The sequence below is a fragment of the Polypterus senegalus genome, chromosome 4 (assembly GCF_016835505.1).
Source record: "Polypterus senegalus isolate Bchr_013 chromosome 4, ASM1683550v1, whole genome shotgun sequence".
Classification (NCBI taxonomy): Eukaryota; Metazoa; Chordata; class Cladistia; order Polypteriformes; family Polypteridae; genus Polypterus; species Polypterus senegalus.
In genome coordinates this window covers 211,239,268-211,265,912 of record NC_053157.1, presented here as the reverse complement: position 1 = coordinate 211,265,912, position 26,645 = coordinate 211,239,268, and the positions used below count along the sequence as shown (strand labels likewise).

The following is a 26,645-nucleotide window of genomic DNA, read 5'->3' as shown; positions in this document are numbered from 1 at the left end:
ATATTTTTATCAAATCAATATACCCTGTTGTTCTTTCTGAGAGTCTGTGAAGCTCCTTGAGCATGGGAAAGGCACTATATAAATAAAATTTATTTTACCCATTATTATTTGTATCACAGTTCTCTAAATTGCTGCTTAATGATGGTCATTTACTGTTCTCTTTAAATGTATTTGTTGTTCATTAAATATATTACATTTTTATAATACAAGTTGTTGCTTGAGATCAATTTTTGTTGTCTTAAATATAAAATGGTAGGCTAACGCATCTTTCTAAGAACCACATCCCTGCTGTAAATCATGTTTTTTGTGAGGTACTGCTACAGATATACTATTTTGTGTTAAGTTCTGGAAGATTTGTTTTCACCATTCAAAATAATGAAACCAGTACTGCTTCAAAAAATTATTAATAAGACTTGTAGAGACTTAATCTTAAAGGACTTAAAGCTGCAGCATCTACCACAACAAATAGTTTCTTAAGAAAAGATAAATTCTTGGAAAAAAAATGAATTAACAAGTACATGCAGAATTTTGTATTTGTATTTTGAATTTATACAATTGATGCTTTCGGAAACAAACTGCAGATTTAGTGCAATAAAATGCATATTGTTTCAAGTTGATAAATACTTTTTTATATCTACTAAGTAAACTTACATTTCATTGTTTTTTTACAGATTATACACTATTAATTTGACACTTCTTGCAGATACCGTTTAAATTCTTGAAGATATTTCTTCACTAGGGATGTTAAAATCCAAGAAATTTGGTAAATGCTTCTGGCTGTTTTACACTAAATGTTTAGACGTTTACACATATTTTGGAAATTAATAGCAAATTGTTACTCCTAATTGACACATTTGTCAGTGTATTTTTCTGTATTTTCCTTAGCACTGGAAGGTCACATGGTTAGCTCTGTTTTCTAGAATGACTGGGAGGCTTCATTAGCTATTTTGTGTTTACAAGTATTTATCATTCCAATGCTAATCCCCAAGGGGTAAGAATATACAGTTTTCAAAAGCAAGATTTGGTGCCTACTTGTCCTACTTAAAATCTTCTAATTGTCTGGGGCAAACTCCAACATGACACCATGACATCGAACTGGCAGATTCTCAGTATGACGCTCACTTCCACCTGATGCCTTTCCCCCTGGGAAACTGCAGAGTAAAGGAGGATCTTTTCCAAGAGGTTTGGATCCAGAACCAAATGAATGGATGGATGTAAACCCTACTATATTTTTAATAGCATTCTGTCTCACCCACCAACTCCAGATCCTTCCCCCAAGAGAGGTGACAGTCAGTTTGTGTCTGGTTTCCAGTCAGCCAAGATCTTTGCCCTCAACCATCACCCAGGTTACATCACACTCAGTCCCTATTCATCCTAAAGGTGGTGAGGTCTGCATGAGAGCAGTACCACAATGTCATTTATGGACTGTTTGGCATCTGCATCATTAGGGACTATGAATAACTCTTTCTGTGACCCCTCATCTGGGACCAGTTTGCCTTTAAGAACCTACCAGGGTCTGGGCAACATAGCTCCCAGGGTTAAAGAGATACACAAACCTTTCCACTGCAATAAGGTGGAGATTACTGTAGAGACTCCTAAAATGATAACAGCAGTTTTAGTTTTTTTATATTTTCTCAGTGTCAGGAATTTTTTTTTAATTTCTTCTGCTCTTTTCCTGAAACCCAAGCGGTTTAAAGTGCATGAAGTAGAGGAATTGGGTCTGTGGCTGTAGCCTTTTCAGCTTTTCGTTTTGCCAGTATTCACTACAAACATTTTAATGTGCTGCTCCCAGACTGCTTTAAAGACAAAAGTGTATGTGTGCCCACCTAAATGGAGGCACACTTAAAAGCTTGTTAGTGAATGTGCAGAAACAACTAGAAAAGGCTAGCAGAAGAATAATGATAAAGAAAAATGCATTACAGAGTGGGAGATGTTAATTTTCAGATGACTGTCATGGTTAAAGAAGCAGTAGATAACTGGATTCACATGCAGTCTGAGTCCCACCCCCCTCCCCAATCTCCACTTAAGCTTTCAGAAGCTCGTAGACTACAGATATTATACATGGAACCAGTGAAGCTGTGTTGATAACTGTAATACAATTCATTTCTTGTGGAATGCTAATTATTTTCTGTTTTCAAATTATATACTACTTCACTATGTTGTCCTCTCTTCTTTCCAAGAATCGAGTGATTGACACCAATACACGGCTGCAGAATGATGGAAAGGAGGTAAGATTTGATGTCTTTATTTTGGTAGTTTAGGAAGTAGTCAAGAGGTCCATTTTTCTCACAACTTTGGCATGTACTCTATTTTTAGCAGAATTGGCAACATTGTAAAAATTAATAAACTGTCAGATTTTCATGCATGCTGATATATTAAAGCACTATAGTTTTGGAGAATGCTGGGGGAATGGAATTCACATTTACTTGTTTTTTATGTGAGAGTGGAATGCACACTGAGTTGGGAACCTGTGCTGTAACAGAGGAATGCAACAAAGTTTATATTTGTCTGTCGTTAATCTTTATTTGCTTCCTTAAGAGGATAATGATAATAAAGTTTGTTCGCAACTTTCATGCAGGTGATGTTAAGCATAGAGAGTTACTTAATTGCTCCTTGAAGTGTCAGCAAAGATAAATTAACTATTAAAATTGTACTTTAAGTAACCATTTTGTTAAATCATATAATGTATAGATTTGTAGCAGATTTTTCTACAGTTGCCCAGAAGAAACTGTCCAATTAGCTGTGAACCACCCAATCACCCTGAGATTGAACAGATGTTGAACCAGCTGAGGGTAGTGAAGGCTGCAGGAATATGTGGTGTCTGGGGTGAACTTCTCCAGGCTGGTGGTGAGGCTGTTGTCCTTGCATTGTAACCAATCTTTGCTTCCATTTGGGAGATTGGTGTTATCCCAGCTAACTGCAAACCGGGACTTGTTGTCCCTATCTGGAAAGGGAAGGGTGATTGCCTGAATTGTGGCAACTACAGGGGGTTAACACAGCTCTTGGTGCCAGGTAAGGTCCTTGCTAAGGTTATCCTCCGATCTGTGATCACTTACCTACCAGCGACCAAAGCAGTCTGGTTTTTACTTGTAAGAAATCTACCATCTACCGTATCCTGGCGCTGATGGTTCTCATAGAGCGTAAACATGAATATTGGGAGAGTTTCTTTGCAGACTTTGTTTAATTTTATAAAGCACTCAGTTGATCGAGCTTCCCTGTGAGATATCCTGGATTTTGCAGGATTCCCTCATGGTTGGCCTATACACTGGTACTGTGAGTGCTGTGCATAGAGGAGTCAGAACCTCTGCTTTTTTCCTCAGTTTGTTCTGGGGTTCGTTAGGATGTGTTCTTGCTCATACTCTGTTTAATGCTTGCATGGACTGGGTGTTGGGCAGGATCGTGGGGTCCAGCAGCTGTGGGGCATCTGTTGGTGAAGAGAGATCCACTAATCTTGACCTAGCTGACGATACTGTGTTTTGTTTGCAGACTCAGTGGAGGCTGTGATTTGGGCTCTTGAGAGACTGAGCAAGGAATCTGAGTGCCTGGGCTTGCGAGTGTCCTGGATAAAAAACAAGATCCAGGCCTTTAATGACCTCTTGATGTTTTTTTGGAAGAAATAAGTGAATAAGACTGGCGAGCTTTGTTGGGCTGAATGGCCTGTTCTCTTCTAAATTGTTATAATGTTCTAATTTTCTTGGGAAAAGCTATCAGCAGTGTGTCTGTCTGGGGAGATAGTGTCGACCTTGTTGAGAGGTTTACTTATCTTGGCAGCGACATTCATGTCTCTGGTGACTCTTCCAATGAAGTCAGTAGACAGATTGGCAGAGCATGGTGGGGAGTCTTGAGGTACTGGAAAGGGGCGTTTAGTGCTCTTGAAATCTTTGCAAAAGGACGAAGGTACAAATCTTTAGAGTGCTAGTGCTTCCTGTTTTCGTATAAGGTTCCGAGACATGGATGCTATTCAGTAACCTGAGATGAAGACTGGACTCCTATGGTATTGTGTCTTTTTGGCGAATATTTGGGTTCTGCTAGTTTGAATTTGTGTTGAATGAGCGGTTGCTCATGGAGTCCCAAATGTAGGACATTACCTGCTTTGTGAGGAAGCGTCAGTTACGGCACTTCGGCATGATTCCCCAAGGGTGATCCAGCTGGCAGGATCCTCATTGTGGAGGACCTGAGCAGCTGGACCAGGCCAAGCCGATGCCCATGTAACACCTGGCTGCGACAGTTAGATGATAATTTCTAGAGGATGGCACTGGATTGCATGTCTGCCCTTGCCAACCAGAATCCTGTGCTGTTTCATTGTGTGGTGGGTGCAGCAACGCGCTGTACCAGAGCATGCTCCCCGATCTGAGCAGACCTGAGGTATAGTAGCTCTTTTGTGGGATCGGACCATATGGGCTAGCCATTGCTACCCATGGTCTTGAAGAGCCATGGATGACCTTGGCCATGTCACTGTTTTACTGGTTAAACTTTCTGGACCACTTTTGGTAGGTAGCATCCACTTCACATTGGGACCACCCCACCAGACCTTCCGTTTTGGAGATGCTCTGACCCAGTCATCAGAGTTGCTCAGTTCCTTATTATTGCTTCTTTTTCCTGCTTCCATCACATCATTTTCAAGAACTGACTATTCATTTGCTGGCTAATATATCTCGGCCCTCGACAAGTGCCATTCAATCAATGTTATTCAATTACCTGTCAGTGGTTATAATGTTGTGGCTGATTGGTGACTGGTAACTGTTACAATATATACTCAGCAAAAAAAGAAACATCCTCTGACTTTCAACTGTTTTTACTTTCAGTAAACTTAATGTGTAAATATTTGTATGAACATTAAAAGAGTCAACACCATAAGACATAAACTAAAAATGTTTCACAATGTGTCCTTGAATGAAGGGAGGCTAAAAATCAAAAGTACCAGTCAGTATCTGGTGTGGCCACCAGCTGCTTGAAGTACTGCAGTGCATCTCCTCCTCATGGACTGGACCAGATTTGTCAGTTCTTGCTGTGAGATGTTATCCCACTCTTCCACCAAGGCACCTGCAAGTTCCTGGACATTTCTGGGGGGAATGGCCCTAGCCCTCACCCTGCGATCCAACAGGTCCCAGACGTGCTCAATTCCTTCGATGATAACCAAGAATCCGTCCATCACCCCTGGTGAGACAAAACCGTGACTCATCAGTGAAGAGCACTTTTTGCCACTCCTGTCTGGTCCAGCGAAGGTGGGTTTGTGCCCATAGGCGGCGTTGTTGCTGGTGATGTCTGGTAAGGACCTGCCTTACAACAGGCCTACAAGCCCTCAGTCCAGCCTCTCTCAGCCTATTGCGGACAGTCTGAGCACTGATGGAGGGATTGTGTGTTCCTGGTGTGACTCGGGCAGTTGTTGTGGCCATCCTGTACCTGTCACGCAGGTATGATATTCGGATGTACCGATCCTGTGCAGGTGGTGTTACACGTGGTCTTCCACTGCGAGGATGATCAGCTGTCCTTCCTGTCTCCCTGTAGCGCTGTCTTAGGCGTCTCACAGTGCGGACATGGCAATTTATTGCCCTAGCCACATCAGCAGTCCTCATGCCTCCCTGCAGCATGCCTAATGCACGTTCACGCAGATGAGCAGGGACCCTGGGCATCTTTCTTTGGGTGTTTTTCACAGTCGGTAGACAAGTCTCTTTAGTGTCCTGCGTTTTTAGAACTGTGACCTTCAGTGCCTACTTTCTGTAAGCTGTTAAGATCTTAACGACCATTCCACAGGTGCATGTTAATTAATTGATTACGGTTAATTGAACATACATGGAAAACATTGTTTAAACCCTTTACAATGAAGATCTGTAAAGTTATTTGGATTTTTAAAACATTATTGTTGAAATACACAGTCCTGAAAAAGGGACGTTTCTTTTTTTGCTGAGTATATAAGTTACTATTCAGCAACTTTAGGACTTGTGTGTACTCAAGTATGTGATGGTTCTAAACGGAATTGGTTTTATGAGTTTTTTTTTAAAAAAATGTTAAAAGCGTTAGTTTTGTTTAATAATGTTTACAATTAGAGTTAGTTTTGAAATTATATTGGTCCTATTTAAAATGTAAACTTTTCCAAAGTTAATTTGATATTTAATTTAATTTTATTTTATATTAATTTTTATTTTTTCACCTGTCTTTGTTTCCATATATTATCTCTTAACATTTGGTCTGTCAATTACATTAAAACTGCAAATTAAATTCTCTCCTAGCTGATTTCTGTTGTGGAGGAGCTGAAAAAATGCAGATTACAGCAACGGAATATTGCCTCAACAATTGACAAGCTAACTCTCTGTCTGCCAGGTATATTTTATTGTACATTTACATTAGCATTTAGTTATTTTGCACGTGGACCCAGAGACCCAGATTAGAAAAGTCAAATGATACTATAACATTGAGGAATATGAACTAGTTTGATTAAATTGAAATGTAGTACTTGTGCTACTTTAAATATGCCTTTCTTTCTTTTGCTCCTATTTTAATCATGATTATAATTAAGAATTGTTCCCAATATTTTTATGCATACCTTAGTACAGACCTTTTTATGATTTTTGTTGTGTCCTTGAGTTTGAAATATTTCAAAATAACTGTTAATAAATAAAATCAATAAATACATAAAACATTCATGGTACTCTCTGAAATTGTTAATGTTACTTTACAAAATATCTCACCAGGTGATCTCAGATGTCTCATGTTGTTTGTACTTTGTGTAAACACTGATGAACTGTTTAACCAGTGATTAATTGACATATTCTGGGGCTATATCTGCATGATCTTAAATTAGACATAACTTAATAGTCATACCTGGATTATGATTATCATTAGTACTGTTCTGCTTTTTTCATAATAGTGGTAATACTGTTTTTTGTATTCTTAATGGCAATGAGCTTGTTTTATAAGACTATCTAATATTAAATTATTAAACATCTGGTAGTTTTATTCCCTAATGTAGACTTGGTAGTGCTAAATGTTAAGACTTCTGGAAGAGAATTAAATTAATTTGTTTTAATTTTTACCAAGTACATATTTGTAATTTGCTTTTTCCATATTGTGACTAAAAATTGCGTATCTATACTAATAAAAGGCAAAGCCCTCACTCACTCACTCACTCACTCACTCATCACTAATTCTCCAACTTCCTGTGTAGGTAGAAGGCTGAAATTTGGCAGGCTCATTCCTTACAGCTTACTTACAAAAGTTAAGTAGGTTTCATTTCGAAATTCTACGCCTAATGGTCATAACTGGAAGGTATTTTTCTCCATTAACTGTAATAGAGGTGAGCTGGAAAGACTAGAATGTAATCACGTGAACTGACTGTCAACGCAGTGCGTAGAAAACCAGGAAGACCTCCAAAAAGCGTTTAAGAAAACATGCATTATATAATTGAGAAGGCAGCGAAACAATAAGAAGCGAGCGAGTGACATATACTACCATATTCATGAGTGCTGCTACCTCGGAAAAAAAGCAAGGTGTAAACCTAAACTTTAAATTAAGTTCATAGACAGGCTACTGCTGGCGTTTCACATACCCACAGGTAATGCGGGATACAAGTTTAATGAGAGGACGCAGGATATAAATGAGAGTTTTGATCACTTTGTAACTAAGTTAAAATTGTAGGTGAAGGGGTGTGCTTATGCAAATTCGAGACTGTGTTTGTGGGGGATTGACAGTTAAGGCGGGTGGGGGAGTCACGTCATCATATCCCTTTCCATTCACCTCATTTCGCTCTGAGCTGAGCTCATGCTAACGCCGTCTTCCAAAGCAACTTCGTCAGACTGCCACCAAATATACAAAAAAATCCACAAGTTAATACACACGCTGTCTCTAGACTTTCTCCACACTGAATCCTCCAGGCACTACTTACAAAAGGTCACATTGACAATCGTGTTACGTTATTTTTAAAATCTTTCCTTTTCTTAGCACAAGCACAGCTGAGAAGCTTCGATGCATGTGCTCCATAACGTTAAAAATAATGCATTTAATCACACTTTGCATTACAAGCAAAGGGAGCTTTTGTCAATGCATGATTTCCTGGTACACGATTAAATTGATCAGTGCATCCCGATTCATTTTACCCTCGCACCACCTTAGTTTGAGAAGAAGTATGAGGTTAACACAGAAAAACAGATCACCAATTCAAGCTTTATGAATAATTGATTCGCCATCAATAATTGTTTTGGTAAAGCCATCCTCCTTCCATTTTATAATTTTTCCGCCACTAGCCATGATTAAATGAGCGGTAAAAAGTAAGAGCAAAGCGAGGGTGACTTATTTAGGCAGGCATATATATGACAGCAACACTCATGACAATGTCAATCATGTTACGTTATTATTAAAATGTTTCCTTTTCTTTTCATTACTTCTTTAACACACTACTTCTCCCTGCGAGTATTTTGTATTTTATATATATATATATATATATATATATATGAATGACCTCCAAAGAGCTGAGACTTTTGATATCATGAGCGTGTCTGCAAAACTGGGGTCTCCGGCCCAGCAAAAGTCGAGCAGCCAGCGCGTGCATAGCTGTGCCGGCCTTTGAGACGCTGACTGCGCTTCTGCCTTAAGTCAAAGTGAGCACTTTTAATTTTTTCATCCTCCCCCTGCGCTATAGCCCAGACAAGTGCAAACACGGGACCCCTTTTCTACACCACGGCAAAATAATATTAAGGCGATTCACACTTTCTTTTGCACGTATACGATTATGAGGTCCTCAGCTCGGATTATGAAGACACGCACAAGAGTGGAGGACTGACAGTGCCATCACAGCCGATTAATGGCGGGGCGTCTCACCAGTCTACACAAGACCCACGCGACTGTCCCCAAAAGGCGATCATAGCGTCAGCGAACACATCTCTCTATACTATATAAAAGAAAAAGGCAACTTTCCTTTCTTTACACCTTTTTCCTTTTATCCCAAACCAAAGCCTTTCTCTCTTAACACTGCAGAGGACACAAAACTCATTTTCTTTAATTGCGGTAAGGCACATTACCAGAGGCACAAATTTGAACGTTCACATAGAAAATGTAATTTCTATACCACAGCCGTCGTGTAGCGCCTTTCAAAAGGGATCTACTACCGAGAGATGATCCATATACATTTTAGCTGCTGTTAGTTACTTACCTGTTGTGTTACACAGTCTTTAAAATGTAGTTTACCCTCAACCACTCCAGTAGTGCTCAATGTACCTGTACTTCTTAAAGCGTTAATGTTTTACTGTTTAATAACTTATAGACTATATTTTATTTTTTTCCCTTGCACTCAGTGACCAAAGCTATACACACACATATAGACACATACAAACATACACACAAGTATATGTATATATATATATGTATGTGTGTATATATATATATATATATATATATATATATATACACACACACACACCCCTATCTAGATTTTATATATATATACACACACACACACACATACATACATACATACATACATACATACATACATACATACAAATTATATATGTGTGTGTATATATGATGTAGATAGGTATTATATATATATATATATATATATATATGTGTATATGTAGATATGTATATAGATATGTAGATATGTATATATATATATATATATATATATATATATATATATATATATATATATATGTGTGTGTGTATATATATATGACAGCAGCAATCCAAGCTGTGAGAAAACAGTAAAAAGGAGGCGTGTCAGACGTCGTGGTACATTTTCTGATGCAGCTAGACGAAAATAACTTAGTGACGCTGCCACCAAATACACAAAACAATTACTTTGACAATCATGTTACATTATTTTAAAAATGTTTCCTTTTCTTTTTCATAACTTCTTTAACACATGACATCGCTGTGAAGCGCGGGTATTCTGCTAGTGTACTATATACAGTCATGTAAAAAAGTTTGGGAACCCCTCTCAGCCTGCATAATAATTTACTCTACTTTCAACAGAAAAGATAACAGTGGTATGTCTTTCATTTCACAGGAACATCTGAGTACTGGGGAGTTTTCCAAACAAAGCTTGTTAGTGAAGCAGTATTTAGTTGTATGAAATGAAATCAAATGTGAAAAACTGGTTGTACAAAAATTTGGGAAAGGATACAAAAAGCTGTCTCAGAGGTTTAAACTGTCAGTTTCAACTGTAAGAAATCAAATGAGGAAATGGAAGGCCACAGGCACAGTTGCTGTTAAACCCAGGTAAGGCAGGCCAAGAAAAATACCGGAGCATCATATGCGCAGGATTGTGAGAATGGTTACAGACAACCCACAGATCACCTCCAAAGACCTGCAAGAACATCTTGCTGCAGATGGTGTATCTGTACATCATTCTACAATTCAGCGCAATCTACACAAAGAACAACTGTATGGCAGGGTGATGAGAAAGAAGCCCTTTCTGTACTCACGCCACAAACAGAGTCTCTTGTTGCATTTAAATGCTCATTTAGACAAGCCAGATTAATTTTGGAACAAAGTGCTTTGGACTGATGAGACAAAAATTTAGTTATTTGGTCATAACAAAAAGCGCTTTGCATGGCGGAAGAAGAACACCACATTCCAAGAAAAAACACCTGCTACCTACTGTCAAATTTGGAGGAGGTTCTATCATGCTGTAGGTCTGTGTGGCTAGGTCAGGGACTGGGGCCCTTGTTAAAGTCGAGGGTCATATGAATTCAACCCAATATCAACAAATTCTTCAGGATAATGTTCAAGCATCAGTCACAAAGTTGAAGTTACGCAGGGGTTGGATATTCGAACAAGACAATGACCCAAAACACAGTTCGAAATCTACAAAGGCAATCATGCAGAGGGAGAAGTACAATGTTCTGGAATGGATGTCACAGTCCCCTGACTTGAATATTATTGAAAATCTATGGGATGATTTGAAGCAGGTTGTCCATTCTCGGCAGCCATCAAATTTAACTGAACTGAATAGATTTTGTGTGGAAGAATGGTCAAAAATACCACCATCCAGAATCCAGACAAAGGTTAAAAAGAAGCTCTGTTAATATCTCTGTTGGGGTGCCCAAATTTATGCATCTGTCTAATTTTGTTATGATGCATATTGCATATTTTATGTTAATCCAATAAACTTAATATCACTGCCGAAATACTACTGTTTCCATAAGGCATGTCATATATTTAATCCTTTATATATTTAAATACAAATATATATTTAATTATATTTAAATCCTTTTGCTACTTAGAAAGCTCAGCCAATGATAAACAAAAATCCAAAGATTAAGAGGGGTTCCTAAACTTTTTCATATGACTGTAGACGTTCGTGTCTGAATGTATATAACATGTGGCACAATCTCCCTAAAAATAGCAATACATATTTACTTTCTTTTGCTTTTGAAGAAGTATCAGTTATTTTAACTAGGCTAAATAATGGGATTCAATAAACCATTCAATGGTAGAGTAGAAAAGAAATAAAGCATTCTCATTAGTGTTTTTTTATTTATTCAATAGTCATATTGAATAATATATCCATATCAGCCCTACTGCCACAGTTTATATTCTTTGTCGTACAGCCAAGTGGGATGAGACCCTAATTCTTATGGCTTGTTGATGTTTGACTACAACAGAGCAACCTCTCAGTTCTGGCTATTTATATATGTTGACTGCTGAAACTTTAATGAGCTACTTTTAGCCTGGTCCAGTGGTGCTTCGGCAGCACTGTTTTTAATAAGGTTTTTTCTTTATTTTGGGAGGCAAGGTGTTTTTATTGTTATTTTTGTACATATAACATAAATTATGTATTTTAAAAAAGTGTTATTTATTTTAGTATTTTATGGTCACTGAACAATAAGCCTACAAATTTAATTTTGTTAATAAAAAGATCTATACTAATGATAAAAGTATAGTTTAATATAGGACATAAAACTTCTTTTTGTCTGATTATGCAGGAGATTAGTGTGCAACGTTATTTTAAAAGGGATAAAGGAAAAAACACTGTAATTTGTATTGAAATTGGCCGATCAAGTAACACAAAATCGGTGTTTGGTGTAGGCCTTAAATAACCTGATTGGAGCATCCATGGTTCTTGTTGAAATAAAGAGTCAGGCACAGGTGTCTTGTCAGCATGATTGAAAGGGAGATGAGGAATCAGTGCTTATAATGTTATCATGTCTTTATGGAGTTGATAACAGGTACTTGCAGTTTCCATGTACAAAACAACAACCAAACATGATAAAACATTTTGCCCCCACAAATAGTGGGGAAAAATGCAGTTCCAATGAAACAGGAACCACGCTTTGCCTTTTGAAACGACAATCTTAACATAACAGTAGAACTTAATTACTATGATTTAAATGCTGTGGAAAGGAGAATTCTAATTGAGTTTGGGGTTATTTAACTTGCACAGCAGGATAAATCAGTTTAGACACATGGCCTTCTTTCATCATATCCCCTCTCCACCAACTCAGCAGCCATGAGAGGAAACGTCTGAGTACAAATTGTGCTTGCTTGCAGACAAAAACAAAAGTTAAAGAATATTAAATGTGTCCATTAACAGAATATTTTTTATCAATATAAAGGTTTTTCTTCACATGAAGTAGCATTCAGATTTCTCTTTCAAGTCCTTTCATAAAGTGTGAAGGTGAGATGAAAAATTATTTCCTGTTTATACTTTGTCAAATGCAGTCAAGTAATCTAATGCACTTCAGCATCTATGTCAAAATGGGAAATCTATACTAATAAAAGGCAAAGCCCTCACTCACTCACTGACTCATCACTAATTCTCCAACTTCCCGTGTGGGTGGAAGGCTGAAATTTGGCAGGTTCATTCCTTACAGCTTCCTTACAAAAGTTGGGCAGGTTTTATATCGAAATTCTACGCGTAATGGTCATAACTGGAAGCAGTTTTTCTCCATTTACTGTAATGGAGATGAGCTTCAACGCCGTGGGGGCGGAGTTTCGTGTGACATCATCACGCCTCCCACGTAATCACGCAGTACATAGAAAACCAGGAAGACCTCAAAAAAGCGCTGAAGAAAACATGCATTATATAATTGAGAAGGCAACGAAACAATAAGAAGCGAGCGAGTGACATATACAACCATATTCATGAGTTCTGCTACTTCGGAAACAAAGCACGATGTAAACCTACACTTTAAATTAAGTTCATAGACAGGCTGCCGCTGGCGTTTGTAATTTAGTGCCTGCCCATATAAGGCCGTCCGTCAGCGGCAATTCAATAGCAAACTGTCATGGGTAAATATTCACGGGTGAAGAACTGTGTTTATGGAGAGGAAGATGAGATGGTCAGGGTGGTGTTTGACACAAACTCAGCGAAACTGCGAGAGAAAGTTTTAAGTGCCAGGACTAAGGTAACATTAAATACAGCCACGGACATAGCACGAGATGGCACCAGCACAGCTGGGAACCTTCGATGCATGTACACCGGCGGCTCACGTGAACTGGACCAGTGCACAGATAAAAGGCAACAGTTCTAAAGAGCGCTGAACAAAAACCGAATTACACAATTGAAAAGGCAGCAAAAAATATGAAGCGTCTGATAAGCATATTCATAAATCCAGCTACTGCGGAAACAAAGCACACGGTGGAAAAAGTCAATGTCCTGCTAAAGGAAGACAGTGTTAAAAAAACCCGTGCATGCAGTGTGTCAGGTCTCAGATAAAGAAAAAGACGAGCTGTTTATTGATGCAGTAAGAAACGAATCGATGAAAGAAACCTGTCATCTTTACAACGATTGACAAACACGGAATGTAACTTGAACACAACACATCCTACAAATACGAGCCTGATTGAAAGAAATAATGATAATCAAATCCTTGATGACAGCAACACTCAGTAACACTCACAAAACAAATACTGTATATTGACAGTCATGTTACGTTATTTTTAAAATGTTCCCTTTTCTTTTTCTTGCTTTTTTAACACACTACTTCTCGCTGATACGCTCTCGCGGGTATATATATATGTATATATACATATCCCGATCTACATATTCGAATAATGGATACTTTATTCGCCATCAATGATTGTTTTGGTAAAGCCATACTCAGTGTATTCATTAGATGAACGGTAAAAAAGTAAGAGCGAGGGGAGGATGCAGGCTGTAGTGCGCGTCAACTCTATCTGAATTGCGCGATCACATTTCAAAAAATATATCTTTTCAAGTTCTATTTAGTCCATATTTGTCAAACTGAAGGGCCACGGGCCACATCCGACCCGGCGTGTAATTATATCCGCCCCGAGATCATTTTATATACTGTATTATTGTTATTAATGGCCCGGGTATATGAAGCGCTGGTACCACAATAAACTACAGATCCCATAATGCAGCGCTTCAGCTGTGAAGTGATTTCAAGTGAAGCTACTTTTATGGGAGACACAAATGCACCAGTGCAACTTGCCCTACTTTCCCTGTTGCCAAGTAATCTTGAACCAAGTCGTCACTACGGTGTTCCCAAATACGCACTTTGCTGATAAACTGAGCGCACTGAGTTTGCACGGCGCTTTGGTGACTTTGAAGAACAAAAAAAGTCTATCTACATGCGGCTCGAACCTTGTGCATGTTTGGTAGCACATATCTGTGTGAGAAGCTCTTCTCAGTGATAAAGACTAACAAAACAGCACACAGGAGTCGCCTCACTGATGAGCACCTGCAATCCATCCTGAGAATCTCCACAACACAGAACCTCACACCAAACATAAACAAATTTGTTGCCAAAAAAAGATGCCAGGCGTCCAGCTCTAAAATGACATATGAGCAAAGACAACTGAATGATTTGATTTGTTATTGCTGAAAGGAACACATTTTATTTATATTTCCAGGTTTTGTTATGCAGCATGTTCATATTTGAATTTGTATAATTTTGACAGGATATATTTTTATGGAAAGCAAAATCTTTTGGGATATTTAAAATCTAAGTTTATTTTTATATAAAATTACATAAGAGTAAAGAAATTTGAATGTTTGTTCTTTTAATGTTTACTTTATTTCTAACTTGTATAATTTAGACAGGATATATTTTTATGGAGAGCAAAATATTATAAGTTATTTAAGGTTTGAGTTGATTTATTCAGGAATAATATTCCTGTCTGTTTTTACCATTCCTACCAAAGATATTTCTGTCGACTAAATAAAAATTCCTTCTATTTAAAATTTAAATAGAACTTGAACAAATACGATAGTTCATAATATCCATGCAAACTTGCACGTAAGAGCGGGAGTTATCCGTTTTAACAAGCAGCGTATTGCACTGATACGAAATAGCTGTGCGTGTATATATGTAGATATGTATGTATATGTATATATGTTTATATATATGTGTGTGTATGTATATGTATGTGTATATATGTAGATATATATATGTATGTATATATGTGTATATGTATAGATATGTTTATGTGTGTGTGTGTAATATATATATATATATATATATATATATAGATATATATATATATATATATGACAACAACACTCATCACTCACAACAGTGACAAAACAATTACATTGACAATCATGTTACGTTATTTTCAAAATGTTTCCTTTTCTTTTTCATTGCTTCTTTAACACACTACTTCTCCGCTGCGAAGCGCGGGAATTTTGCTAGTCTATACTAATAAAAGGCTAAGGCCTCACTGACTCACTCATCACTAAATCTCCAACTTCTCATGTAGGTAGAAGGCTGAAATTTGGCAGGTTAATTCCTTACAGGTTACTTACAAAAGTTAAGCAGGTTTCATTTCGAAATTCTACATGTAACGGTCATAACTGAATCCTCCTTGCGTACATATATACATCCATAGCCTGCAGCTCGGTCGCCGTGTGAGGCGGAGTTGCATCCCCCATCCCCACGCCTCCCACATAATTAGCTGCTTGCCCATATAAGGCCGTCCGTCGCTCCGGTCTCTTCATTCCCTTTCTTGCTTCGCCGCGGTATTCATGTCTCTTTGCTGATAACTGCAGCCTTTTTATTTAATCCACGGCTTCTCCGCTGTTTTATTGTGCTGATAACTGCATCCTTTTTATTTAATCCACGGCTTCTCTGCTGCTTTATTGTTTTTTTATTATGCTTATAGTTATTGTGTAGGTATTTTAGACTTAGTTTACATTGTTCAGGTTCCCATTTCTTTTACCGCTCCATCCGTACCCCCATTAACATGTCTATCAAGGTGATCACCATCAATCAAAGAACTGTCACTTACCGAGTGGTTTCCATGCTCGGAGATGCCACCTGCCTTTTCCATTCTCTGTGTTACATATTGCACGGCCATATCAGGCTCAATCTTGATATCCGGAGGAACATTGTGTCTTATGTATTGAATGACTAGGACAGGTTCAAGGTGTAGACTGATGACGGGACAGAAGATAATTATTCTGCACAGGAGCACTATAAGAGTGAAATGCTTAAGCCCTTCACCTATGCCACGGCATGTGAGTTGATGGCTACCACTGAATTGTTCGGTTGTCGCTTTCAAGTGTACCGAAATGGCCAAATATTTTACACCTTTGGAGAACTGCCAATGCCTCTTAAACATTTTAGATTCACAGCTGACGATTTGAGTAGTGGACACTTTGATGTTTATAAATGTTTCAACTCTCAAAAGCTGGTTGCGAAGTTATCAATGAAGCTGGTTGTATGCTTACAACGCTTGACAGATGCCGAATGTCACTTCAACACAACAAGTCCTACAAATACTGTCGTAATTGAAACAAACCATGAAACTCAAACCAATTATGACAGCAGCAATCCAAGCTGTGAGAAAACAGTAAAAAAGAGACGTGTGAAACGTTGTGGTACATTTTCTGATGCAGCTAGACGGAAACAACTTTGTGACGCTGCCGCCAAATACTCGCAGAAAAATCCACAATTTAATAGACACGCTGCCGTTAAATACTCGCAAGCAAATCCACAAGTTCATAGAGTCGCTTTCGCTAAATACTCGTAGGTAAATCCACAAGTTCATAGACACGCTGCTACTAAATATTCGCAGGCAAATCCACAAGTTCATAGAGATGCTGTCGCTAAATACTCACAGGCAGATCCACAAGCTCATAGACACGCTGCCGCTAAATATTCGCAGGCAAATCCACAACCGGGAATGCCTGTTAAACATCTTAGATTCATGAGTACCGATTTGGGTAGTGAACACTTCGATAAATGAAACCTGTTATGTTTACAACGGTTGACAAACACAGAATATAACTTGAACACAATATGTCCTCCAAATACGAACCTGATTGAAAGAAATAATGATAATCAAATCCTTGATGACAGCAACACTCATAACAGTGACAAAATAATTACATTGATAATTATGTTATGTTTAAAATGTTTTCTTTTTCATAGCTTCCTACACACTACTTCTCCTCTGCGAAGCGCGGGTATTTTGTTAGTCTAACAATATAACAATATTGATAATATTTTAATGTCTTGATAAGAATGTAAAAAAAAACAAAAGGATTAAGCCTGCAGATGAAACCAACTATGTACATTGGCAAATAATGTAGAATCCATGAAATCAGAGAAACCTGTATGAAATATAAGTGTGGGGCAGATTTGTGTCAGTTTAAATTAAATGGAAATGTTAGATTTGAATTTTTGGACTCTGAAAATATTAGCAAAAATTGCAGAAAATGGCAGATTTTCTATTCAGCTGAAGGGTAAAAAAACATTTTTATATAAATATATGCCACTGTTTCTGTTGCTTTCCTGCATTGGTTATGAATATTGATTTCAAGCACTGACTCCTGTTTTAATGGGGATGAGTGTTAAATCACACCACCATTGCATTATAGGGTATGGACACAATCTTTAGAGGATTTTACTGGTTTATTTACAAAATGAGTACTGTAGTTATAACTAATGCAGTTAGGAAAGCAAAAGCAAGTGTATAACTTAAGAGACAAAAAAAGAAAAATTGATCATACCAGTACAAACTGAATCAGATCACAAAGCAATGCTTCTTAAAGAAGTTGAAGTTAATAAACATGATTCTGTATGACTTTCTAGTCAAGAAAATCACATGGCATCTTGACACGCTAATTCTGCTTGCATCTTTGAAATAATATTTAATTAATAAATGGATTTTTTATGAACTTTCAGTTTTATAATTAAGTATCATTGGAAAACATAAATTAGAAGTAAAACTGGTTTAATATAGACCTACTGCAACGACACGGAAAATTGAAGAAAGATATTTGGCCCAGTGTTTTCTGAAATTTAAATTTGGTTTCACCCAAGAACTTTCATAATTCAGTGCATCACTAATTAGAATACGTAATAAGTGATTTGAATCTTAATACAATTTATGAGAAGAAACAAGGAGTTGTAGTGGAGTCATCACTGTGTAGATTTAGTGTGTAGATAACCATACACGCCTCTAGAAACAAGGGTAAACTGTGTAAATATTAGGAATTAATTTTGCAGGCTGAAAGGCCAAATTTGAAAAGTGTGTTTGTAATAGTTTTTGAAAATGTTGTACCGTATTAGTCTGATATTTCAGGATTTTTTGCATAAAAGCAGGCGGCTACCTCAATGGCCCTTTTATGCTTCACTCTAGGAACATTGAGTAATCCAAAGTTTAAAATTTCTAAGATTGTGATTAGGGATTTATAAGGTCATGCTAATGTAATTATTTTAAAACCAGTAACGACACACACTGCACGATAACGTGAAGTGAATACACTTGAACATTATTAGTTTTCCTACTCTTTCTCTGTACGTTTAGCATTCGTTTGGTCAGAGGTCCATTTGCTTGCTGCTTCATGAGCAGCTCTTTTCTCCACCCTAGTGACCTGTGTCTTGCCTTTTTTCGTTGCCATCTTTTCATGTTAAAACCGATTAAGACAATGTTTCTGTTGCAATTACTTAGTACATTTTCTTTAATTGTTCACTTAAGCTGGTGCTTAAGTCTTCAATCTGTCTCAAGAGTGATATAAGATATGAAGAGGTAGCTGAAGTGATGTTGAAGGTGGTATGGATGAGAACAGCGCCCATACACATGCACCGCACACCCGCCCTGCTGGCCGCTGCCAAGAGTTGATTCTACAATAAAATAAAAATTAAAAGAGGAATAACTTCAATCATCACCTAAAATCGAATAGTAGATGTCACGTAATATATGTGTATGAAATTTCAGGTCAATAGTTCAAAATGTTTGCGAACTACAGGTCATTTAAAATCCTGGACAGACAAATGAACAGCCATGGTGGTGTATTATATATAAAGATTGGTGAAGCGTGCTCACATTTTCTTTTCTTAGTTAAAGTGTTTGCTGCTGCATTTTGAACTAATTGCATCTGATTTATCTCATTTGTTGACATCCCTGGCACGAGTCCATTCCAGTCTATTTGACTAAAAAGCAAAAGCATATGTTTGTTTTTAACAGATATAAAAGTATGGACTGTTTTTGATTTAATTGAAAAATGTAGTATTTGTAACATGACTGATATTTAAATTTAAATTTTATTCTGAATCTATAGATTATTCACTTCTGGCTTAATTTACAAGGCAAAATGATCATGTTTTATCATAATATCCTTGACTTTTTTCCTATTGCCAATGATTTTTTTTCTTGGATTAATTTATGGAAGTTTCTGCTCATCCATTTTGTAATACTAGCACAACAATTAATTGAGATTGACAGCGTCTTGGTCCTGTGGCGTATTTGATATGTATAGCTGTGTTTCCTTCTACCTGGCCGTGGTAGTTACGCTAATATTTAGAAGAGTGAGAACAGTGAAGGACTTAAAGTAGAACCCTGACGCACACCAAATTTATTACGTGTTTCTAATGTATAGTCACTAAGACGTAGGAAGAATTTCCTCACTGTTATGTATGATTTAAGCCAACTTAATATGTTACCTGAAGGTCCATTGCACTGTCAAATGCAGTGCTTGAGGACTGTAATGATATTTGCAACAGCGTTCAGCTGCATACTATTTACTATTTTAACAAGACCAGTTCCTCTGCTATAATGCGATTTAAAACTTAACTGGTACCTTGATTGGAATTTTTATTCAATTAATTAATTGTTGAAAAACTGTTTCTTCTGCTTAAAAATTATACTTATAGAGTTGTTGAAATTTATCCAAAACAGAATAGACAGTTTTATAGCAGATTTTACTACTGCAGATTTAAAGAGTAAGTTTTGAAGAATAAAGAAAAATGCCAGAATCTGTTAAGCAGTTAACCATATCAGTAATGCTGTTCAGTAAGCAGTCTGAGACCTCCTTGAAAAAGTCTATAGGTGCCAGATTGAGTATGGAGGTGGACGATTTCAATTAAGAAATTTCTTTTCGAAGTACATGTACACTTTCTAAAGGAATTCAGTTTTTTGTATTGAATTGGGAGGGTTAAGAGTACTTGGGTTTTTTTATTATATTAATGATAATCGTTAATGTGTCTGCAAATTTCCTCTGTATAAGTTGTTAACATGAAGAACTATAGCTGTACATATCGGTTTATAGTGCTTATTCTTTTCTGCATGGCTTCCAGGCTTTTTTTTTCTCCAAACTCCTTGGTCCATGTCAACATAATATCCTAGAACTTGTTCTGCTGTAACACATGATGGTATAATGTCTTTGACAGTCATTGTTGAAGAGCTAAACATTTTTGTTAGCTGTTGTTTTCATTTGACTTGCATTTGGTTTGCATTAAGATTGACAGGTTATTATTAATAAATACTCTGCAGCATATGCACCTCTACCACACTGTACTTAGTAACTAGTTGGAACATGTTGTTTTAGCCTTCTAATTTGGTTTATACATTCTGAAATCTGGCATATGCAGAATTAAATTTAAACTGCTAGCCATTTAAATTCAGATTTCAATGAAGTCACTTAATGTACATAAGGGAGCATCCCTGCAGTTATTACTGTATGCAAGGCAAGTAAGGTAGTATTGGTAACTCAGTAGTTATATCCTTTGCTTTAAATGTGTTTCAATATATTTATTATATTTTTGTATTCACATCAAGTGCTTTAAGCATGGGAAAGGTGTTATGTAATAAAAGGTATTATTATATATATTATTTTTATTTTTTATTACTTTTTGGGAAGTTTTCCTGTTTTAAGGCATTTTTTTACCCCAAACTCTACTTTGATTAGCAGCGAGCTAATGGTTAAGAATATTCACATAACTGTAAAAAAAAAAGAAACAATTTCCCCACTGTAGTTGAAATCCTTGTATATATTTATCTGTTTGATAAAAATAATCTAGAGAATAATTGATTGGAATGCTAAGTTTACTGTAAAACAGGTGTACTCATTAATAAAATACCCAAGTACAGATTAATAGGTGCTTTACTTCTAGTAATGGGAGATTATACTGTATATGTAAGAAATCCAGCATATTCAGATGCTTGGAGGAATGTATGCCAGAACCTTTTGAATTGTACTCACATTTAGAGCATTCTCATGTTTGGTTTATTTAAAGAGTGATTGGTTTGCTGCTTATAGACCTGGTTTTGTATACATTATAATTTAATAACTCAAAATATATTCTAAATTTTAAACCAAAGTCGTAGATTTTCACTGTTTTGTGTTTTCTTTTTTAGTTTTGGAAATGTATAGTAGGCTTCAGGAACAGATGAAAACTAAAAGGTAAATCATTTTTTTACTTTATCTTTTTATTAGGATTCTTTTCTACTCATAGCCTCTAACATCTTTTTTGCTACTTGCTGCCTTGAATGGTGATATGTTGGTGGTTTTTCCAAATTTGTGACATGTGAAAAGCCAGAACACAGACAGTATATAAATGATTTTTGCTTAACACTAGAATTGCCAAAGCCTATGAAAAAAACAAAATTTGAAATATGCATCACTTTTTTTTTTTAAACTTCTATTTTTGGCAATTTTTAAAATTCCATTAACACTAGAATTACCAAAGCCTATGAAAAACATTAAGTGCTACTTAATCGTCTATTTGCAATTTTCAAAAGAATAAGATAAATCAAAGTGAAATGTCATATAAACAAATGTAAGTTGCAAAGAATGTTATTCTTGAAACATACAGGTGCTGGTCATAAAATTAGAATATCATGACAAAGTTGATTTATTTCAGTAATTCCATTCAAAAAGTGAAACTTGTTTATTAGATTCATTCATTACACACAGACTGATGTATTTCAGATGTTTATTACTTTTAATTTTGATGATTATAACTGACAACTAATGAAAGTCCCAAATTCAGTATCTCAGAAAATTAGAATATCAATTAAGACCAATGCAGAAAAAGGATTCTTAGAATCCATACCTGCACGCTAGAAAACAGATAGGATTGATAAGAAATTGACTGAACTTCTCACTTTTCTTGTTTGCACCAGTTTGTACTAACCAGCACAAGTTAACTCATAAGCGACACTAGAGCTAGTTGCTGTATGATAAGTGAAGCAGAGACATTTTTGCTTTTGGTCTGCTGTAAAATGTATTCTTTCCATATTAAACTGTGTATTAAAAACCTTTCTTTGCTTCACTTGGAGTATTTGTTGATTGTAAAATATAGTGTAAGAAAAAGCCTGTGTAAGAAGTACAGGTGGAATCCCGTTATAACAAAACTGATGGGACCTTAGAAATATTTTGGTATCCTGGAAGGTTTGTTTTAATGCATCTGTTGAAAATACATATGCTTATGTGAATGGGATTGCTGACAGTGACTTGCCATCTGTAACAGTACGGAATAAGGACAGATCCATAGCTGCTTTGCTTCATCTGTTAAACAGTAAACCAAAGGGCAAAGTAATTTATTGTCCTCTGTAGTAAGAGGCTTACCGCATATTCTGTTTGTCGCACAATGTTTAGAACATTTAACATCGGGCTTTGATCTGCTGTTCCTCGCACTCTCCTGATCTCTCTTCTCCAGACTACATCTGCTACATTGGTGATTCTGAGCTTCTGGTGTTCATCTAATCTGAAGATGGTAGCTAAAGCAGGACTGTTTTCCATGTTGCAGCTCATTACAGCTACTAACGAAGTCTTGAGGCTTTACCTACCTTCTTTATACAGTAATAATAATTACCTGTATTTTTCTTGGAAACCTGGACTCACCTTCTCTTCTTGCCACTCTGTGACCCAAGCTTGGCAATACCAGTATAAATAAACACTTCTTGAACTGCAAATAATATTTTATTTGAAGATGGGGCGTTAGATGCAACTTTTTTTTTTTTATTAATAGAAATATCAGTTTGAACACAGAATGAAAATGAGATGTTAGAAATACAGGTATGAACACAGAATGAAAATGAGATGTTAGATGCCATTTTTTATTTTTTTAATAGAAATACAAGTTATGAATACAGAATGAAAAATAGAGGTTAGATTCAACTTTTTAAAATTGAAATACAGGCATGAATGAATATAGAATTAAAACAAGAGCTTACAGGTACATTTTTTTTTTTAAATCGAAATACCTGTGTGAATACAGAAAACGTTTTTTTTGACTGCATAGAATTATGTTAGCAGTATTCATGATCACATTTTCTACATCATATATTTTTTAAAAACACTTGCCAGAACATTCTGAATCTTTTTACATCCATTGCTTCAAAAAGGAAACCTTTGTAACAGGTGGTATGTTATTTTCTTCATCCTCTTCTTCGCTTTTCAGAGTTAAGACATTCATTACAGGTGACTGTAGAGGACTATTTCTTCATTTTCCACTTCTTCGTCCGGGCATGTTCCCATCATCTGGATTTCATTGTTGATTTCAATAATCAAGGCCTTGTTCCGTAACTAGGTCAACAATATATATATATATTTTTTTTTTACTAAGTTGACTCCTGTAGTGCATTTTTACAGCATGAATAATACTGAGATCCAAAGGTTGCAGGACTGCTGTACAATTTGGTGGTAAAAATTCAACTTGAATGTGTTCTAATTCACATGATAAATTATGTGCTGAAAAATATCAATCAAAATAAGAATTCTTCGTCTTCTCATTTGTGCCTACAAATTATTCAGCCATCCATTAAATATTCCTTGTTGTCATCCAAGCTTTTTGGTTTGCTCAATAATCACAGGGAAGTGGTTCATGCATTGTTAAAACATCATGGATTTGCATATCTTTCAATAAACAATGGTTTCAGGTTTAATGTACCAGATGCCTTGCAGCAAAGCAGAATGGTTAAACAAAGTTTTGATTTCTTCCCTCCTTTGCATGGATCTCCTTCAACAGTTAGGATATAATGCGAAGAAATTGATAAAATAATCCAGGAATTGCAAAAAAATATTTTATTTGAAGATAAGATGTTAGATGAAACGTTTTTTTAATAGAAATACAGTTATGAATACAGAATGAAAATGAGATGTTAGAAATACATGTTTGAACACAGGATGAATATGATACATTAGATGAGATCCAAAGGTTGCAGGTCTGCTGACAGTTTTGTGGTAAAAATTCAACCCTAACATGTTCTAATTTGCATGTTAAAATATGTGCCGAATAATTATCAATCAAAATTTGAATTTTTCTTCTTTGTCTTGTCATTTGTGCGACCAAAATCTTCAGCCATTCATTAAACATTCCTTGTGTTGTCCAAGCTTCTTGATTGGCTCAGTAATCAAAGGGAAGTGGTTGTACATTTTTAAAACATTGTGGATTTGTATATTTTCCAGTAAACAATGGTTTCAGGTTTACTGTACCAGATGCATTGCAGCAAGACAGGACAGTTAAACAAAGTTTTCATTTCTTGACTTCCTTGCATTGATCTCTTTTAACAGTTAGGGTATGATGCGAAGTACAGTAGTTGATAAAATAACCCAGTCTCGTGAAAATGTTGCTACTGTTGTATTCTGCCAGTATTTTCTTTATTTCACCGGCATGCTATTCCTTAACTCTTTCCTGTGGTGTACTGTTTTTTTCTCCACAAATCACCATGGAAGTTATTCCATAGCAGCAATTAAACCCGTTACGCCAACACTTGCTTGAAACGTACCACTTTTCAACAGTTTTGTGATTTCTGAAGCATTTTCCTGTATTATTGGTCCAGTAATTGGGATATTTCATGTTCGACAAAGCTACATTTTCTTGGCTGCAAGATTTGAGATGTCCTTATGTACCACACACACAATTTTTTTCGTTCAGGTCCCAATGCCCAGTCTTTAACACTAGAATTACCAGAACCTATGAGAAAACTCGTAAAACCAGCCCGCCTTAAATTCTTTCGCACCTCTCCATCAGCGTCATTTGTCCTTTAAATGTGCCGATAAAGAAAAGTTGCAGAATGTTCACAAACTTCTTCTAACTCGTGCCTTGTTTGATTATCTGGGAGTGAAGTGCTGGAATTTTAGAGTGGAAATAATAGATTGTTATTTGGAACACATGCATTTCATGTGTGTTCCGTTTCTACAGTAATCTGTGTAAACACATTGTTAAAAACATAAACTTTTTCATATTTTAGTAATAAATGTTACTAAATGTAGGCATAAACTATAGAATGTTTGAATCTTGAAGTTCAAAGATCAAATGAACACTTTCACAAAAGGTTCAAGGACGATACAACAGCTTCCGTGGCGTAGAGTAAGATTTGCTGACTTTAATCAAGAGGCCACTGGTTCGATCCCCACTGTCTCCTATATTTGCTATTTTCAGTAGTGAGCTGCTCTTATTGTTAATATTATACAGTACACACATACATTTGGTTTGTGTCTGTAACAGACCGTGTACATTTATAGTACTGTACTTGTAAAAGTTACCTTTTTTTTGTTTTCACTTCACGATACATACTACCGCCCTAGGGATCTGACGCTGTTAGTTTTTATTTGAAACTGGGAGTAACTGTAGATGTGAGTGGTGTTTTGAGGCAATGGAACTGGACATGCTCTGATCTGGAGGGATAAAAGCTGACACACAAACGCTGGTGAATCTGCCTTCTTCGTATCTCACCGTCACTTTATTTTTTTTATTCGGTTTTATTTAGTGTTCCTGTTCACATAGAATTAGTATGCACCTTATGGTTTATGATGTCAAAAATAAAAAGAACCAACAGAGACGTAGGTATATATGATATTTGGAATTATTCATTTTATGACCTTTTATGAGGTCAGTTCAGCGCTATATGCAATCATCAAATTCAAATGTTACACAGAAGCTGTTGTATCGTCCTTGAACCCTTTGTGATAGTGTTTATTTGATCTTTGGACTTCTGGCTTCACATATTCTATAGTTTATACCTACATTTTGTAACATTTATTACTAAAATATGAAAAAGTTTCTGTTTTAACAATGTGTTTACACAGATTACTGTAGAAACTGAAAACACATGAAATGCATGTGTTCCAAATAATGATCTATTATTTCCACTCTAAAACTCCAGCACTTCACTCCCAGATAATCAAACAAGGCACGAGCTGGGAGAAGTTTGTGAACGTTCTGCGACGGTGGGGTGATGGAATAGCAGGCTGCTTGTCGTAATCAGCACATTTACAGGACAAAAGAGAGAGAGATGCAAACGGATTTAAGATGGGCCAGATTTATGCGTTTTCTTGTAGGCTCTGGTAGTTCTAGTGTTAACTTTGTCTATTTTTTTCAATCCTTCAAAATTGTTGACCGAGTTGAAGGCATATTTCCAACTGCTTTAACCATCCTATTTTCTTCATGCTAAAATAAACTTTTTCTAGGATTGTTAATTTTTCTTTCAGCGTAAATTGATACAAT

The 26,645-nt window shown here is 36.3% G+C and overlaps 1 protein-coding gene across 6 annotated transcripts in view; it reads left to right on the top strand.

Moving 5' to 3' along the window:
* The window catches only part of exoc6b (exocyst complex component 6B), a 608,337-nt gene that overhangs the window by 99,030 nt on the left and 482,662 nt on the right, over positions 1-26,645 (top strand). For all 6 annotated transcript variants that reach the window (XR_005633442.1, XR_005633443.1, XM_039751926.1 and 3 more), the window contains exons 3-5: positions 2,181-2,228; positions 6,231-6,321; positions 21,550-21,595. Coding sequence is in view for 4 of the 6 variants with exons in the window: in XM_039751926.1 (XP_039607860.1) it covers positions 2,181-2,228; positions 6,231-6,321; positions 21,550-21,595 (185 nt within the window). In the remaining 2 variants the exon portion in view is untranslated. The remainder of the gene's footprint in view (positions 1-2,180; positions 2,229-6,230; positions 6,322-21,549; positions 21,596-26,645) is intronic.